Below are 16,938 nucleotides of genomic sequence, written 5' to 3' on the forward strand. Positions count from 1 at the left end.
CGGGGCGGCCGCCGCGCATGCGGGGCTCACGAGGCTGCAGCCGGCGCCGCGGCCACTCCCGAGAGCATGAAGGACCGAACCCAGGAGCTCCGCACGGTGAGTCCGGCCCCTGCGTGCCGCCGCTCTCCGCTCGCTCAGCGCGCGGGCCACTCCCCGTCCGGCTCCGGCAGTCACCCAAGCAGTAGACCCTCCGTGCCCAGCCGGGGCGGGAGGGGATGGGGTGGAGCCGGAGACCCCAACCTTCCAACGGGTCCCACCCTTCGGACTCTTCGGGGTCACGGGCTGGCGTGAGCTCGGACCCTTTGGCCCGTGTGCTGGCGTCTGGAGTCAGGGGTCCTGGATAAACTTTTTGTCGCTCCCTTGTTTTGGGGGTTGGAGGGGTATCAATCGGATATCGATGGCAGGACGGAAGCCTAACCTCTCCCCGTCCGCGAAGCAGGTCCGGTCTCTGTTCCCACACCGTGCCAAATCACCGACCCTCCTTTCCCCGCTCTGGTATAGACAGACGGCGGGGACCGCGGTGGGAAGGGGCCGGGGGCGATCCCCTACCCAGAGCTCCTCTGCGGGGAGCGCTGCGGGAACCGTGCGGTCGGGTGGGGCCGGTCTCCTCCGGTGGGCGCTGGCTCACGCGGCGCCCCGCCGCCCCCATCACCTCCCATCACCTGTAGCTCCCATCACCTGTGGCTCCCCACCCTGTCACGATTGGGAGCCGCTGCCCGCCCGGGTGCGGGAGGGGTCAGACCCGCCCCCCGGTCCATCTTCCTGGCTTCGGGGAAGCCTGGGGCGGCGTTTCCAGACCCTTCCAGTGTTCTCTGGTCCGATTCGGACCAGAACCTATTTTTCCACCTGTGTCTCGGAGGCCCCCGGGGCGTGGCTCCTGGGGCGGGGTTTGGAGGGAGTAGGAGGATGCGCTAAGGTTCTGAATCACAGTCCACTCTCTCCCAGCCCTGGCTGAGACCCCTGCCGCCTGCTCCTCATGCACAGCCCCGCCCACTCCCCTGGCCTCTGCTATTCAGTCCGAGGTTCACACCTCTGCTCTTAGGGATGGCAAGTCTGGAGCCTGCGGTGGGGCAGTGAAGGAAATTAAGCCTACCTGTGGGGAGGGGGCCCATTGGGACTCTAGACCAGGTTGAGTTTCTTCTGATCCCCTGGCTGACCACCCTGTTGGCAGGCCCTGTCTGCTGATCTCTGGGAGATCCCAGTGGCTCCCCAGAACCGTACCCCTGTTGTCCAGCTTGGAGCTAGAGACCTAGGTCCCCTCACATGGAAAATTTCAAGTATCCTTTGAGCTTTTGATATTCATTGCCCAGAGCCTCCCTGTATTTGTGCCTGGGTCTCCTCCATTATACCAGTCTTTTTCCCCAGGTGGCCTGGGCTTGGGACCTGTGTCCTCCTGCCTCCATTTCTCCCTTGCTCTGGCTGCCAGCCCCTACCTTACCATCAGACCTGTCTTTTTTCTGGCTGAGTGCCCAGCCCCCAGAGTAAACCTCAGGAGGTTTCAAAGGAAGAAGATGGTCCCTCATGTCGTATGTAGTGTCTAAATATTTCCCTGCCAGTCCTTGCGGTTGCCCTCAAGTTTCCTGTGCTCTGTTGAGTCATAAAGAGTGTTATCTTTGCAGTGAATGGCCATGTGGTGCGTTTGCTGATGTTTGGGTATCTCCTGGGTCAGATGAGATTATATGTGGGAACCAGTGGTCAGAGAGAACACAGTCCTCTACATCTGACAGGCCCTCTGGCTCAACCTCCTTCATCCCCTCTGCTGAAGGGGAAACTGAGGCACCAAAGAGCAAGTAGCTTGCCTGGTAGATCAAGAGGGATGGTAGAAAGGGGCTTTCCCTGGTCCAAAGAGAGGCAGACTTAGGCCTGGCTGGGACTGGGGAACCCCTAGGAAAGCTTGGGTTGTAGGGAACTTGAAACCGGGTCTGTTGCTCTGGTGTGTGTCTCTATGACTGTCGCCCCCGCCCCTACTCCGCCTCCCCCACCCCCACCCTGCCTCCCTCCCCACATACTAACCAAGTTGGGCCCTTAGATGGTAAGGCCTGGTTTCTCTGAATCAACTGAGGCTTCCTCTCTAGACGCCACCCCTCAGGCATTCAGAGCCCATTAAAGCTGCTGTCCTCATTTTTGGTGGTCCTGCCCATTAGGTGTTTCTAGTAGCCTTGGGGGTAGGATAGAGTGGTGACAAGAACCCACACTAGGGAGGAGGAACAGTTAGCCATTCCCATAAGTTTCCCTCTGGGCCTCAAATTCCCATCTATAAAGTAGAAATAGGAAAACCTAGAACCCAGATTCTCAGGACAGGAAGGGTGGTCATAGGACTCCTGACTCTGACTCCATATTTGGAGGATACCTGGAACCTCCAAGGATCAGAAGTTTCAGACCAGAACCCCAGGAACCAAGAGTCCAGTACTGGCTGGGATGGACAGAGGTGATGCTTAAGACAGTAACTTGCATCACCCCCACCCTTCCCTCCTTCCCCCTCTTCTTCCTTCCTCCTCCTTCCTCACCCAACGCCACCACATTTGGAAGGAATGCAGGGAAGGGAGCTTATTTATAAAAGTCACACTTGGGGAAGGAGCTGGCACGTTTGCTTAGCACTCTGCAGGCCAGGCCCAGGCCTCCGGCCTTCTCTAGCTCCGTCCTGCCCAGAGAGTTGGGGCCAGCATGGGGGCCCCCGCCTTATAGGCAGCCCTCAAAGATCAGAAGGGCAATCAAAGGCCTAAGAGGGGCAAACACTAGCCCAGAGTCACACAAGTAGAAGACTTTAGGGGCAAGGTATTCCAGGCAGCCCTGCTGGCATGCAGTTGCCTATTTCTCCCAATTCAGAGGGAAACCAGGCCTCCCTGGTTTTCTTGTTGTTGCTTTTTTTTTTCTTTTTTTCTTTTTCTGAAAAATTCTTGGACCCATCCCAACCCTTCCTGGGCCCAGAACAGTGTTTATATACATGCTAGGCTGTGTGGGACACATGAGACCTGCTGCAGGAGCCAGAGGACAGAGAGAGGAGGGATAGTCATGGTGGGCAGATCCTGGAAAAGGTCTTCCTGGAAGAAGAGGACTTGAGATGGCCCAAGAGGAGTTTGATTTGAAAGGAAGGAGAGAGGTAGTCCAAAAGGAGGGACCAGGGTGAGCAAAAGCAGAGAAGTGGGAATGTCCAACCAAGAGAGAATGGTGAGTGGTCCTAACACCTGGTCTAGAGCAGAGCCCAGTCTACTGGGGCAGCCAGGGCAGTTCTCCCCTTTGCCCACCAGTTCCCCCTTTTTTTTTTTTTTTTTTTTTTCCTCACTGCTGGGAAGAGACTGGAGGTCCTGGGGCAACACCAGGCAGGTTCGTGCCTTCTCTCTATGCTCATTTCATCTGTACAATGGAGCCAGCAGGATCTGCCTTGCAGAGTAAAAGAAACAGGGGTGTAAGAATAGGCTTAGGGTGGCATCTGCCTCCCTCCCTCTTTCCAGTTACTTCTTCCCAGAAGGAACAATGGATTTGGGCACATTTTCATCTGAGGTGCAGCCGGAATAGTCTTCAAGGACTACCTAGTTAAACCGCTTAGCTTACAAGTTGGAAAACAGGTCCAGAAAGTGCTAGGGGTTTATCCAAGGTCACATAACATCTAGGGGCAGAGCTCAGCCCTTTTTCACTACCTGAAGTTGCCACCCGGAGCTGCTCTGGGGCTCTGCTAAGAGGCAGACCTTGTTCAGAGCAGGAATTTGTTGGAGGAGGGAGTACAAAGGATGGTGAGAAGGTGAAGGGATCATACTGGAGAGCCCTCTTTCCTGGAGACCCACTTGGCCTCTCACACACCCCTGACTCAGCTCTGGGCCTCTCTAGTGATATTGACTTTGATTAGTCATTAAAAAGAAGGGAAAAAAATAGCCCATAAGGCAGACAACAGCAATTCCTGCTCAGCAGAAATGAATCAACCCTGCTGGCTGGCCTGCTGCCATCCCTGGGGACAGGCCTGGAGGCTGCCTGGCCTCTGAGCCTCTTGGAGGAATCAAACTCTTGTTTCCAGGAAGTTATCCTGGAATCCTAGAGCCTCTGCTAGGAGAGACCACCAGGGCTGCCTGGCTTCCACTAGGGGAAGCTTAGGGCTTTGTGCTAGTGGTTCTAGCTGGTTCTAGCAGGATCTTCTGTTACTGAAGGTTGCTGTTGTGGGGACAGCACCCTTTCCCACGTCTCTTGGCCTTTATTCATGGTTGCTCAGGCCAGAGGTGGTGAAGCTGGAGCTGAGACAGCCAGCCGGTCAGAGAGGAGTGACACCAGACCAGCAGGTCTCAATCCTAGGAGGTTATTAACTTAGCCTCACCACCTCCACCCCCATAAATTCTGGTTTGATTTCTCTGGGGTAGGACCCTGGGAGCTGTTTTCTTCATATCCTCCCAAGGGATGCCGTTGCTAGACCAGGCTTGAGAACCACTGAAGGATGAACAGAAAACACCAGGACAAATCAGATGTTGGTTGGATGTGAGAGGGAGAGGAAGATGCCTTCTGGCTTCTGACTTGAGGGGCCCTTGGGGATGAGGGGGTCTGAGCAGGGGAGTTCAGGGGAGGGGTTTCAGGAGAAAGAGGTGGAGCCTAGTTTTGGCCAGGTGGCAGGCCAGGTGCCCAAATGGTGTCTGGGTGGGTTGATCCAGAAAAACGTTTGAACCTTCAAGCTTATAATTGTCCCATGGCTCCAGCTGCCACCTCCATTTGGAAGCCTCCCAAGTCCCCAACTCCAGTCCCTCCATCTCTCCTTTCAGAGATGTGACTGCCACTCAGAGAGGGTTGGTGGATTCCCAAGGGGCCCTAATCATTCAGCAGGTATTGGGGTACCCACTTTGTGCATGTGCACGGTGTCCAACCTGGCCAGCCCAGGATATTAGAAAGACACTAGTTCCAAGTTCCTTTTTGGTCAGGAGTGTGTCTGGGTTGCGGGCATGGGAGGTAGGGAGGCTGGCATCCTACATTCATGTCATTTATTCAGTGTCCAATGAGAACTGATGAGGGGTCTGAGTTAATCTGGAGGACATCTCTAGAAAGGTGCCACAGGACTCTGGTCTAGCTGTGGATGAGGATGCAGGAGACAGTAGAGTCATGAGCTATCAGCTTTTAACAAACTAGAACAAGGATCAGAAATGAAACAAAAAAGTTCCTTCACTTGACCCAGAATTTAACCATCTCGTGGAAAAGGACTTAGGGTTTTCCTTGGCAGGAAGTGCTATAGGATCCCTTATGTGATCTCTGGCTGCATTAAAGAGGCAGAATATGTAGAAAGAAGGAGGGGATGGGTCAGCTCTTTGGCACCACTCAGACCACAGTCAGCAGCAGATTTAGTTTGTATCCTGTACTACAGGGGAAGACAGGCCAAACTGAACAAGTCTGGGGTAGGCACTACAATTTAAGGGACCCAGGAAGGATCTGAAGGGGATGGAATGGTCAATTTGAGAAAAATCCAGGGAGGATGTGTATGCTAACTTCAGATCTCTGGCAAAGCCAGCCCAGGGGAGAGAGCATCAACAGGTTCTTTATGGCCTGGGGCCAAACTACAGGAAAGGGAATGATTTTCCAACAATGGGGGGCTGCCTGAGATGGCAGAGCTGCCTGGGAAAGCTAGTGAGCTCACCATCACAAGAAGCATGCAAACTGAGGCTGGAAGCTGTGGCTAAGGTGACACCTTAGGGCCTGAGAGTCTGTGGCTGTGGATCCAGTAGGGATGTGAATAGGGTGTGAGAGGAAGCCTCCTTCCAGAAGCCTTGCCCCAAGGAGCTGGGGAAGGCTTCCAGAAGGAAGTGGCATCTAAGGATGAAGAGCGTTATCAGTGTTATGGAATCAGCATCTCGGGCAAAAGGAACTGCATGGGGAAAGCAGAGAGGACAGTAGATGGATCGTAGGGGCAGGGAGCCCATTAAAGGTGGGGTGTGCCAGGATCAGATTTCAGGCTGGGGCGGAGAGGTAAAGAGGAGGGTGGGGTGAAAAGTCCGAAGACGGAAGAAGTAGAACTTGGTAAGAAAGGGTTCCCTTGGAGCATCCCCTGAAGGTTTTGCATGGAGGCATGATAGTTTGACCAAAGCGGTGAGGTTAGGCCCTAAACCCTCTAATTGGCTTTGAGGCCATTCTGAGTGCCCCAACTTGGGTGCCCCAGTCAGACCCTGGCCCCAGGTGTCCTTTTCTTTAGCTCTACCTTCATAGATGGAGAGCCAGGAGGAGGACATGGGCATCTCTCATGTCAACCTTTTGTTAGAAGAACTACCCGAGTCCAGCCTTCAGTCCTCTGGGGTGGCTGTGAAGGTAGCAGGTCAGAGCTGGCTGGACACCTGGATAAGATATGACCTTGTTTTACAGATGGGCAAGCTGAGGCCCAAAGAAGGTCACCAACTCAGATCCCAAGGGTCTCTTGCAATGACTCTCGTCTCTGGTGATTCAGGTGCCCTTGTCTTTGGCCCTAGCTGATCACTGTTCTTTCTGGGAAGGGAGCTGGAAAATTCGCCACCTCCTCCTGCAAGCCCACTCCTGTTTCTGAGCACCAGAAGGACAGAAAGGGCAGGGCGCTGAATGGCAGGAGCTCCTGGGGCACTTGCCAACCTGTCAGGCTGCCAAGGAAGGGGAACTGGGCTCCTCCAGGCTGCACTCTGCCTCAGTTTCCCTAGGGAGTGCTCCTCAGTTCCTAGGCATGGTCTAAAAGTGTGGGAATGGCTCTAGATTCCCTGTGTCTATAGGTGGGCTTGGTGGTGGAAGGGGTACCACCTGGTAGCAGCCACAGGCACTTGTGGGAACCAGCATTTATTTTAGCTGCTGGGGGAGGAGGTGCGATCTCTTGATGAGAGGGGCCCCTCAGAGCCATCTCCATAAAGTTTCTAGCCAAACCCTACTTTGGTGGAGTGGTGGGACTCCCTAGAGCCCTAGGGGCACAGCCCTTTAAAGAACATGCTATGCTTCCCCACCCTTCCTCAGCCCTCCCTGTAGCCAGATGTTCACTGTCCCCATTTTGTAGAGCAAACACACCCACAGATAAGTCCCTCAGCCAGTCAGTGTCTATGTTAGTCCCTCAGCTTTCCCATCACCTCAACCTCCACCTGCCTCCATCCTGGTCCTTGATGTGAAAGAGCATGGAGATGAGAGCCAGTGCCCAGCCAGCTAGTGCCTTCTCCCCATAGGGCATTGAGAAATGAAGAAGTGTGACTGAACCTAAGAACTCCAGTCTAAGGGGTGATGGTCCTGCCCTGGCTTTAACTCTGGAGAGGGACGCTGACCTTGCCAGCAAAGTGGGCTGACCCTGGCTGAGTCAAGGTGTTGGGTGGACAGTAATGAACATGGCCAGCATGCAGGGAAGTCAGAGGTATAATTACCCCCACTCCATGATGCAGGTGGCTTTTGTATGGCCTATACCTGTGGCTGAGGCCTAGGCAGGCTCCAAGCCAAGTGGCAACATGACTGGCCTCTTGTGCCTACTGGGCCCAGCTCTGGGCCAGAAAAGAAAGGGAGTCAATGTCCTATGTCAAGACTGACCAGGAGAGAGGTTCCTGAGAAGGCGGAGTGGGCAAAGCCGGCACCTGGCAGAGCCCTGCACAGGCAGTCTCTCTCAGCTTGTCTGGGATGCTGTGGGGCCCTTCCAAGAAAGGGAGCTTGGGAACTCCTGGCCTAGAGGGGACACGATCTTGGCCTCCAGATGGCCTATCTCAGGCAAGGTCTGTGAATTGGGTTCATTGGCCAGGGGACCAAGCCCTGAGGTTTTCTTGCCCAGCCAGTGGCAGGGCCTCCCAGGTGGCACCCTAGAGTGGAGGAGGTACAAGGAAGACCACGGTCCTTTGGGGGAAGGGGCAGGCAGCTGGGCAGAGAAAAGAGTCCCTGGATGGAGATGGAGACTAAGCCCCATTACCAACTTAAAAGGCAAGGCCTCTCTCCTTATGCTGGGTCACCAGGGATCTTCCAGGTCTCACTGTGGCTGGGAGCTGAGGGCACAGCCAGGCCTTATTCCTGCCAAAAAGACAGAGGGAATGGTCAGGGCCCTGGAGCTGCAGCCTGCGAGCCTGCTATATATGGATGCTAGGCAGTTTGGGGTCTCAGGTCCTGTGGGACTCAGTGGTCCTACCACAGGTCCGCTCATGTGTGCATACCTCTGCAGGCCAAGGACAGCGATGATGATGATGATGTCACTGTTACTGTGGACCGAGACCGCTTCATGGATGAGTTCTTTGAACAGGTGGGAGCCAGCACACTTCATCTCTCCCCATACACTGGCAGGCCTTGGGTGACCATGTCTCACTTCTGAGCCAGGCTCAGGGTTCTTACACACCTGTGCCTGGCTCAGCAGCCCTTGGGCACCAATTAACCTATTTTGAGGTTGGATAGACTGCAGATCAAAGGGGAACAAAGTGTGGGATTGGACTGGCCCACTTCTCACCACCGCAGTCTAGAATGAACTTGGAGCAGCCACTCCCACCATTACCACTTGGCCCAGCCTAGCCCAAAGCCTGACCTCTGGTGCCACTCTGAGCAAGCCATGGGCCCAGGAAGCCCTGTCCCTGGATTTTCTCCTGACCATCCTACTTCGGTCTACAGGTGGAGGAAATCCGCAGCTTCATTGACAAGATCTCGGAGAATGTGGAGGAGGTGAAGCGGAAGCACAGTGCCATCCTGGCCTCCCCCAACCCTGATGAGAGTGAGTATGTAGGTGTGAGGGGCACGTTTCAAGGCCTCCAGGAAGGTGCTGCTGCCTGAGAGTGGCACCTTTCATTGCTGTTGGCTGAGGGGCACCTGGGCCTGGCCAGGTTGGAGAAGGCTCCATGGGAACCTTAGGAAACACAGCTGCCCTAGGCCCAGGGTGGTGGGGTTCAATGCCCAGTATCACCCTCTGGACCCACATCTTCTGAAAGCATGATGGGAAGGGTAGCCCTCCTGAGGCCTGGGCAGGGTCAGCCTGCCCTCCTTCCCCTGGTAAGCTGGCTTTTTTCTAAGGCCACTGGGCTAGCTAGAGCCCTAGGGTTCTGGGAGGGAGCTGCCTCTGATGAATAGGAGGTCTCTCAGCCCAGGCCCTCCCTTTCCTCGGCTTCCTGGGGAGCAGATGGCAGCTCTCAGGCATCAGTGATGTAGGAGGGCAAGCCGTCCAAGCAGGCAGAGCTTCTGGAAAGAGCTGGCAGCCCTGACACCTGGCCACTGGTTCCCCGGAGCCGGACATTCTCAGGGCTCCATCTGCACAAGGAGCCTGTGGGTGTCTACATTCCACTCTGTCCCCAGGCAGGTCTCCCTGACCTGGCTGTCACAATTCCTGCTGAGGTGTTATGTGTCACACTGACAACATGCAGGCCCGAGGTCCCCTCCCTTGGAGGGGGCTTACCCTCAGCCCCAGGGAGGCAGTGACAGGGCCCGGAGCTCACAGCCTGCCACCCACAGCACCTAGGACTTCCTTTCAGTATCATCTCTAGCACTACCTCCCTGTCTATGGCCCCTCACTCCCAGGCCCATAGGCATCCTCAAGCATCCAGGAAAAAATCTCTTCACACCCCCAAAGTGTGTTTGAACCCGAGGCCAATGCCACACCAACCGCTCAGAGCCAGGCTCTTATAAGGCAAAATGAGTCAGCTGGGAGCCAGAGTAACTGTCCGAGGAAGGGGTAGAAAGAAGGGGACCACCCCAAGCGGGGCATACATCCAGTGCAGTCATCATGCTTCACTCCTCTTCCCAGAGGCTTGTCTGGAATGGCAACACGTGACATGGTTTGTCTGTGTGCCCATCTATATCTGGGTCAGTGTGTGTCCTCAGTGGGTAACTCCTGGTGAGAAGGAAGGTGACTGCAGGGCAGGAACTATAAAGAGCCTCTTACCTGCTGGAAGGTGGGGTGGCATGGGGCAGCAGAGCTGCCTAGCTTCTCCCCTTAGCTTCTTTGTGCCACCTTCAGCACTTCTCCCCATGTCATATAGTCAGTAGTGACCAGTTCAGAATTGCCACCTGTGAGCGGAGCAGTCAGGAGCTCACTGGTGTGGGCTGAGTAAAGGTAACGCTTCTAGGGCAGAGATGAGCAGAGTTAAGGAGGAATCACAGGGAAAGATGGCAGTAAGTGGGGGGCTTTCCTGGGCTGAGGCTTGCTCTGCCTCCTCTGGGGGCTGCCATCCGGCTGGGCTATTTTGAGTCTGAACTAAAAAGGGTGAGACGTCAGAGCAGCTGGTAACCAAGTTTTCCTTTGTTCATACAAGTGAGGCATTCTCCTCCACCCCTTGAAGCCCTCCACTCCACCTCACTTGGGAGTGGCCCCACCTGATCGTCTACTGTAAACACCCCTCCCCAGTCCCCTACAGAAGCAGCCCCAGCACTGGAGGCAAGCAGAGGGCAGATGAGAAAGGTTGCAGCCAGGAGCTCAGTTGTGTTTTCTCCAGAGGGTGGAGTCCTGGGGGCTGCCCTGAGGCTGGGGCCCATTGCTCCACCAAGCACCCCAGAGGGAAACAGCCATATTGCTCCACTTTGCCAGGTAACCCCGCACAGGGAATGGGGCAAGCTAAGCACCCCCATAGCCTCTGCAAGCTTCAGGGAGATAGTTCTAGTTGGAACAAGGTCCAGCTTCACCCTCTCATAGGCCCAGCTGCCTGCTACCTCCAGGGCCAGCTGTACTCCAGGGGGCCCACCTCTTTGAAGCTCTTCTCTATCAGCTCTCACTCAGGCCAGGTGCCTCCTGCCCTCATCCACCCACTGGGCACTTAGTAGTTGGCATCCACTGAGCTCAGCACCTGGGGAAAAGGGCTTTGTGAGTAGATAAAGGTCTGCCCCACCCAGGGTGCTTGACGTGGAGACTGGCTTCCGTCTCCATGGCCCCTGGCCCTGTCAGCCCACTGGCTGGATGCTTACCACCAGGTAATGCTAGGTGAGCCTGCACCCCCCACCTTCGACTCAAGCAAGTATCAAGTAAATGCTCCCCAGTGCCAACTCTAGCATCACCAGCTGCTCTACAATTATTTCTGCCTTAAATTTAGACCCATCTGTTATCTGCAGGGGGTGGGGAAGCCAGTGAAAGAAAAAGGGAGGCTCCTTGGAAGGCGATACAAGAGGGTGTGAAGCTGCAGCTGGTATGGCCCTGGCCCAGGATTGGAGGGGCAGGCAGAGCCTTAGCCAGGGAAGAAGGGAGACCCACGACGCAGGGTCTTCCCAGAGCACCCCATCAATGGGCCTCAATATCAGCATTGGGGAATCCAGGGTATCAACCCCTACCCTTCTGCTTCCCCAGAGACGAAGGAGGAGCTGGAGGAGCTCATGTCTGACATAAAGAAGACAGCAAACAAAGTGCGCTCCAAGTTGAAGAGTGAGTCTGGGCTCTAGTCTTGTCTAGAGTGGGAGGCACCAGAGGCCTGCTTCCTCCATGTAGCTCACGGGGTTTCACCAGCTCTGAGGGGGTACATTGGATCTTGCTTTCCTTTATGAGACTGCCATCATTTGCCATTCACTCAGCAGCTACTTGGCAGGCCTATTTGTGCCAGGCTTTGGGCTGGGCCTTGGGACAGATGCCTGAGGCTTCATCTTGGGGAGTGCTCTACTCTGGGCACTGTCCCCCACTTTACCTAAAGAGGGTTAGAGGAGTGGCCAGAACTGCTCGGTCCCAGACAGAAACCCGCATGTGCTTTGTGAGCAGAGACATACACATCCAGAATGCAGACCTAGGAGCCACTTGCCCCACATGTTGCAGCCCCTGGCCCTCACCACTCAGGGCATGGCACCTTGTTGAGTATACAGCCTTTCTGAGCAGGAGAGAGACCAGGTGGGCTTGAGCCACCAGGCCTAGCATATAGCACATGCTCACATGCACACAGCTTGGTGTGTGCCCGAGGCCTCACAAGTAGGTGTGCGTATGTGCACACACCTATACATGCATCATGCTTGGAAAAGCCCTTGTTGCCCCTCTTCCATCAGTGCCTGGCTTTCCCTCTTGCTGTTTCTGGTGTGACCTCACAGGCCACACAAGTCCCCTAGTGGGAGGGTCCTGAGCCAGATCCTGGGTGTGTGGGTTGGGGGTCAGTGGTGAATGGAGGCAGATTATGGCTTAGCAGCCATCTATTCCCCTAGGCATCGAGCAAAGCATTGAGCAGGAAGAAGGCCTGAATCGCTCATCTGCTGACCTAAGGATCCGGAAGACGCAGGTGTGGGCTGGGACTCTGGGGCAGGCAGCTGGTGTCTGAGGCTCTGGGACCCTGTGGGGCTGGGCCTGACACCTGCACCCCTATCTCGGATCCCCAGCACTCTACGCTGTCCCGGAAGTTTGTGGAGGTCATGTCTGAGTACAACGCGACACAGTCTGACTATCGGGAGCGCTGCAAGGGCCGCATCCAGAGGCAGCTGGAGATCAGTAAGCTGAGGGGGTGGAGGTGGGGCTGAGGGTCAGAGCCAGGCCCCTGCTGAACTCCCTGGGGAGGGCTGTGCTCAGTGTGACCCCTGCTTGCAGCTGGCAGGACCACAACCAGTGAGGAGCTGGAAGACATGCTGGAGAGTGGGAACCCGGCCATCTTTGCCTCTGGAGTGAGTGTGGACACCACCCCTCCCACAGGGTGCCCTCATACCATGACCCTAGTGTATGAGCTAAATGCTTGATCTGGACCGTTTTGGACACAGCTTCCTAGTGAAGCAGGTTTTAGAGAAGGCCAGATCCCAAAGAGGGAGAGAGACCAGGTCGAGGTCATATAAATGTTAGTGGCAAAGGTCTCCTGGTTTCTCCCAGTTGGGTCCACTTCCTTGCTACCCCTACCCATTTCCACTGGCTAGGGCCTCCTCCCACCATCCTCAGGACCTTTTTCCCCTCCTGGAGGACACAGTGCCCTTGGCTGTCCCTACATTCAAGTGAAGCTCTGTGCTCTGTCATGCAAGGGACTTCCTGAAGTAGATGGTACACAAGTGGGGAGGCAGTTTAAGGACATGAGTTCCAGGAGGAGAGAGGGGACAAGCAGCTACATTCAGTGCAGGAAGAACAGGAGGAGAAGGGATGGGAGAAAGGCAGTTCAAGGCCTGGATCCACTGGGCAGTCTCTTGGGTTCTGTACAATGCTGGTAATAAGTACTACTCAGCAGTTACCAAGTACAGGTAGGCAGTGTTATAGGTAGGAAATCGAGTCTCAGAGAAGTTAGGTAATAGCTAGTAAGAGCCGAACAGAAAGTGGAGGGAGGGCTGTGGCTGAGGAGGAACATTCTACTCAGGCCACTGCCCATGCCAGCTGTGTTCGCATTTGGCCTCTTGCTGTCCTGGTCCCCACCCCCGGCCCCTCGAGGCGCCTGGGTCCCAGCCCACTGCTCCCATCTCCTAGATCATCATGGACTCCAGTATCTCGAAGCAGGCCCTGAGCGAAATTGAGACGCGGCACAGTGAGATCATCAAGCTGGAGAACAGCATCCGTGAACTGCACGACATGTTCATGGACATGGCCATGCTTGTGGAGAGCCAGGTGAGTGCCCAGGGCCCTACTGCTCCCCACCACCAGCCCACAGCAACACCCAGGGCTGCACTAACCCCAACCATTTCTGCCCGACATGCTGCCCTACCTGGGAGGGACCGAGTCTTCAGGTAATTAACCACCTGTTAAAACTGCCCCCAGGGACTCACCCACCTTGAAGGACCCTCTCTAGGCAATGCATGGCTTTGCTTGGCCCTCCAGGACTCAGGCCCTGCATGGCCCAACCCACCTTGTCCTGACTCATCCACAGCTGTCTTGTCATGTGGGCACTGTGGTTGGTCATTTCCTAGGAGCTGGAAGTATAGCAGTGACCAGGACAGTTAAAGGCCTGCTTCCTGGAGCTAATGTCTGTTGGGTGAAAGGGCAACATAAGTAAAGACAACTGGAATATTCTCCAGTTGTGTTGTGCAAGGTGCTCAGGAGATATTAGAAGGTGGCATTGTGATAGAGCGGCAGTTCTCAAACTTGAAAGTGCCCAAGAATCACTTGGAGGACTTGTTTTCTTGTAAATTTCCCTGTTCGGATCCCCATTCCCAGAGATTAGTAGGTTGGGGTGGGAGCCCATGAATTAGCATTTCTAACATGCTCAAGGGTGATGCTGATGCTCCTAGTCTAAGAGCCATACTTGGAGTACTACTGTGATAGTCACTGAGGCGGCCACTTTGGATGGAATATTTAGGGAAGGCCTGAGGGAGTGGTGTTTGAGCTCTGGAAACGTCTCAGGGGAAAAGTGAAGAGTTGGCCCAGGCAGAGGGACCAACAATATCATGGTCCTTATTTGAGGAGGAGAAAGGAGGTCTATGCTGATGGTGGAGAAAGGAGAGGCAGTTGGAGATGAGGTAGACTGGGGCCTTGGCAGGTATTAGGCACCTGGAGTCTTTTCTAGATTGGAGGGTCTGAAGTATAAGAGTGGCATGACCCGAGTTGGGAAGCACAGAGGCCATGAAAAGGCCATTGCTGCTATCGAGTGAAAGACTATGGTGACATGGACACCCACGGGAGCAATGAACTTAGAGCTGTCAGTTGTCAGCATGCCACTGCTGGGAGTCTTGGGCAGTGTCATGGTCGGAGTGGCCTCTGCAGGCTGCATGGGACCAGACTGCAGTGCCCAAGAGTGCTGTGGAGCTGGGCAGGGAGGGTCTTAAGGTCGAAGACAGAAGAGAGCTGGACAGAACCATCATGCCTGAGGAGGATGGAATGAGGGGCTCACCATGGTCACCTATGAGCTATGGCCGACTCTAGCCCACTCCTTCATCTGTCCCTGCCTTCATCTGCCCAGCACTGTCTTCTGTCTGGCACCAATGGTCAGGGTCCCAGCTGAGCATTCTCTGCATGATCCCCACACCCTTGGCTGAGACTGCATGGCCAGTTCCCTCCCAAGATGGCTGCTCTATGGGGGTGAGGCGGGAGCTGCCCAGAATGCCTGGCATAGATGAGAAACTGTACCCCATCCTCCTCACACCCCACTTTGTTCTGACCTCAGGATGCTTTCCCGAAGTCCTTCCCAAAGCTCATCCTGACCCTAAGCGGGGCCATCTGGAACTCGGGCACCCCTGGCTCTGCAGGGGGAAATGATTGACAGGATCGAGTACAATGTGGAGCACTCAGTGGACTATGTGGAGAGGGCTGTGTCTGACACCAAGAAGGCAGTCAAGTACCAAAGCAAGGCACGCCGGGTAAGAATCCCTAACTCTACCCAAACTTACCCCACCCCACCCACCTGAGTGGTTACAGATCTCTCCCCACTCTGCCTCTGTCCCACCTCTGTGCTGAGCACAGCCTCACCCAAGTCTCCCAGGCCTTCAGTGCCTCATTATAACAACCCCCCCAAACCAGTTTCAGGCCATCACCTTCCCTTCCCATTCGGCACCCCCCTCTCCAGCCCCCTCTCCAACAGCCCAAGCCCCTCAAAGCTCTGCCCAGAGGCCCAGTCTCCCTCCCAGCTCCAGCCACTCCCACACTGAGGCCTTTCTTTCCTGCTTCTCTGGTGCAGAAGAAGATCATGATCATCATCTGCTGTGTGATCCTGGGCATTGTCATTGCCTCCATCTTTGGAGGCATTTTTGGATAGAAATCACCTTACCTGCCACTCCACTCTGGATGGTCCACCCTGAGGAGGCCCCCTTGGCTGCTGCCATCCTCTGGCTTGGAGCCCCCACCTTCTCACTCCATAATGCTCCTTTCACTGCCATGGGAACCTCCATACCCACCCTGCCCTGAGCCATTGTGTGCATGATCTTTGTAACAGTGTGCGTCTGTACAGAAGAGACAGGGGAGCTAGGCTGGGAAAAAGCCAGCAGGATGAGGATGGGTCAGCAAGGGACAAACCAGGGCCCTGGCCACCTCACCCTTCCCAAGCAGGGCTGCCCAAGATAGCCATGCTTCCCTTCCCCTGCTTTCAGTAATTCCACTCTTGACCTGTGGTCTACCCCCTCTCTGGGAATCAAGGCTCTTTGTACTCCAACTTTGCCTCCTATTGACCCACCCATCTGCCCTGTTCTCTCCAGCTGTCCCCCTAAGCCCAGCCCCCTGAGGGGTAGGGACCAGCTGGCCACATGGTGCTGCTTTTCAGGTTAGGGGAAGGATAGCCCTGAGAGACAGCCCAGCTCTAAGCCTCTAATAGCTGATCACTGCCAGGGAGGCTCAGGGTACCGTGGCCAAGTGGCTCCTGGCCATGTCAAGACCAGGCTCCCTCCCCTACCTAGGGACGGAGTCCAACAGGTCTTCAGCTGCCTCAACCTCCCTTCCCACATTCCTACAGTCCCAGGAGCAATCCCTTTGGGCTGTGCCTGACTCCAGGTTAACATTCTGGAAGAGAGGCTGACTAGTACCTGGTCTTCAGCCACCCTTGGAGCTACGGAGGCAGAGCAGGCCCCAGTCAGGTCAAGCCTGCAGCCTGGGCCAGCCATTCTCCCCAGCAGGCCTTAGTGGGGTCCTCAAGCCATTGTGTTGCATGTTTGGTCCCTGCTCTCTTGTGCTCCAGCAAGTCAGATGCCACTTCAGGCCTGCAATCACATCCTGCCCTTGCTGTTTCACATTGATGTGCCACGAGTGTCAGGTGTCTTGGATGCAGTATTCAGCAGCCAGCCAGGGAGGGAGTACCTCCCTCCCCACCATCCTGGGGCTTCTCAAGTCAAATGTATCACCATTTCAAGACCCCTCTTCCTTGTTGATAGGCAAGGAGTGTGCATGCAAGTGCATGCGATAGGGGATGGGGCCATGTCCAAGCCCACCTTCCCTCAGCTTTGCTCCTGCCCAGTGACTGTGACCACTGTCCGTAATGCCTTTAACAGCGACTTCCTTTCCCTCCTTGACCCCTTCACCAAAGGTCTCGGTACAACCAGCTGCCCATTTTGTGAAATTTTTATGTAGATTAAACATTTGTATCTGTACTATGCCTCCGTTCTAAGTTTCTTACAATGTCATGGCCTTAGAACTTGAGGGTGAATGTGTTTAGCACTAAGGGGAAGGGGCTCAGAGGCAAAGGATTCTAATCTCTTTCAGCCTTCAACTTCCAGACCCCTCTGGCCCTTCCACCA

At 55.2% G+C, this 16,938-nt stretch overlaps 1 protein-coding gene across 4 annotated transcripts; it reads left to right on the forward strand.

Moving 5' to 3' along the window:
- The first annotated feature begins 13 nt into the window (after positions 1 to 13).
- Positions 14 to 16,791, forward strand: STX1A (syntaxin 1A). 4 transcript variants are annotated; one of them, XR_002783154.1, is made up of 10 exons: positions 14 to 96; positions 8,102 to 8,179; positions 8,539 to 8,638; positions 11,192 to 11,266; positions 12,025 to 12,098; positions 12,196 to 12,304; positions 12,401 to 12,474; positions 13,253 to 13,390; positions 14,883 to 15,075; positions 15,393 to 16,553. XR_002783154.1 is itself a non-coding variant. In XM_011371520.2 (10 exons), the coding sequence occupies exons 1-10, from the start codon at positions 67 to 69 to the stop codon at positions 16,605 to 16,607; spliced, it is 1,014 nt and encodes a 337-aa protein (XP_011369822.1). In that variant the 5' UTR covers positions 14 to 66; the 3' UTR covers positions 16,608 to 16,791. The 4 variants fall into 4 exon arrangements, 3 of the variants coding, with proteins under 3 accessions (XP_011369822.1, XP_011369823.1, XP_011369824.1); XM_011371520.2 differs by having other exon boundaries at positions 14,965 to 15,075; positions 16,383 to 16,791; XM_011371521.2 differs by having other exon boundaries at positions 14,965 to 15,075.
- The last annotated feature ends 147 nt before the right edge of the window (positions 16,792 to 16,938 follow it).

The sequence above is a fragment of the Pteropus vampyrus genome, unplaced genomic scaffold, assembly GCF_000151845.1.
Source record: "Pteropus vampyrus isolate Shadow unplaced genomic scaffold, Pvam_2.0 Scaffold193, whole genome shotgun sequence".
NCBI classification, from domain to species: domain Eukaryota; kingdom Metazoa; phylum Chordata; class Mammalia; order Chiroptera; family Pteropodidae; genus Pteropus; species Pteropus vampyrus.

Bases quoted from the DNA above. Each gene is read 5' to 3' on its own strand.
- STX1A (XM_011371520.2), top strand. From the start codon at position 67: ATGAAGGACCGAACCCAGGAGCTCCGCACG. The intron at 97-8,101 runs GTGAGTCCGGCC...ATACCTCTGCAG, and splicing joins GAACCCAGGAGCTCCGCACG to GCCAAGGACAGCGATGATGA. The intron at 13,391-14,964 runs GTGAGTGCCCAG...CTGGCTCTGCAG, and splicing joins CCATGCTTGTGGAGAGCCAG to GGGGAAATGATTGACAGGAT.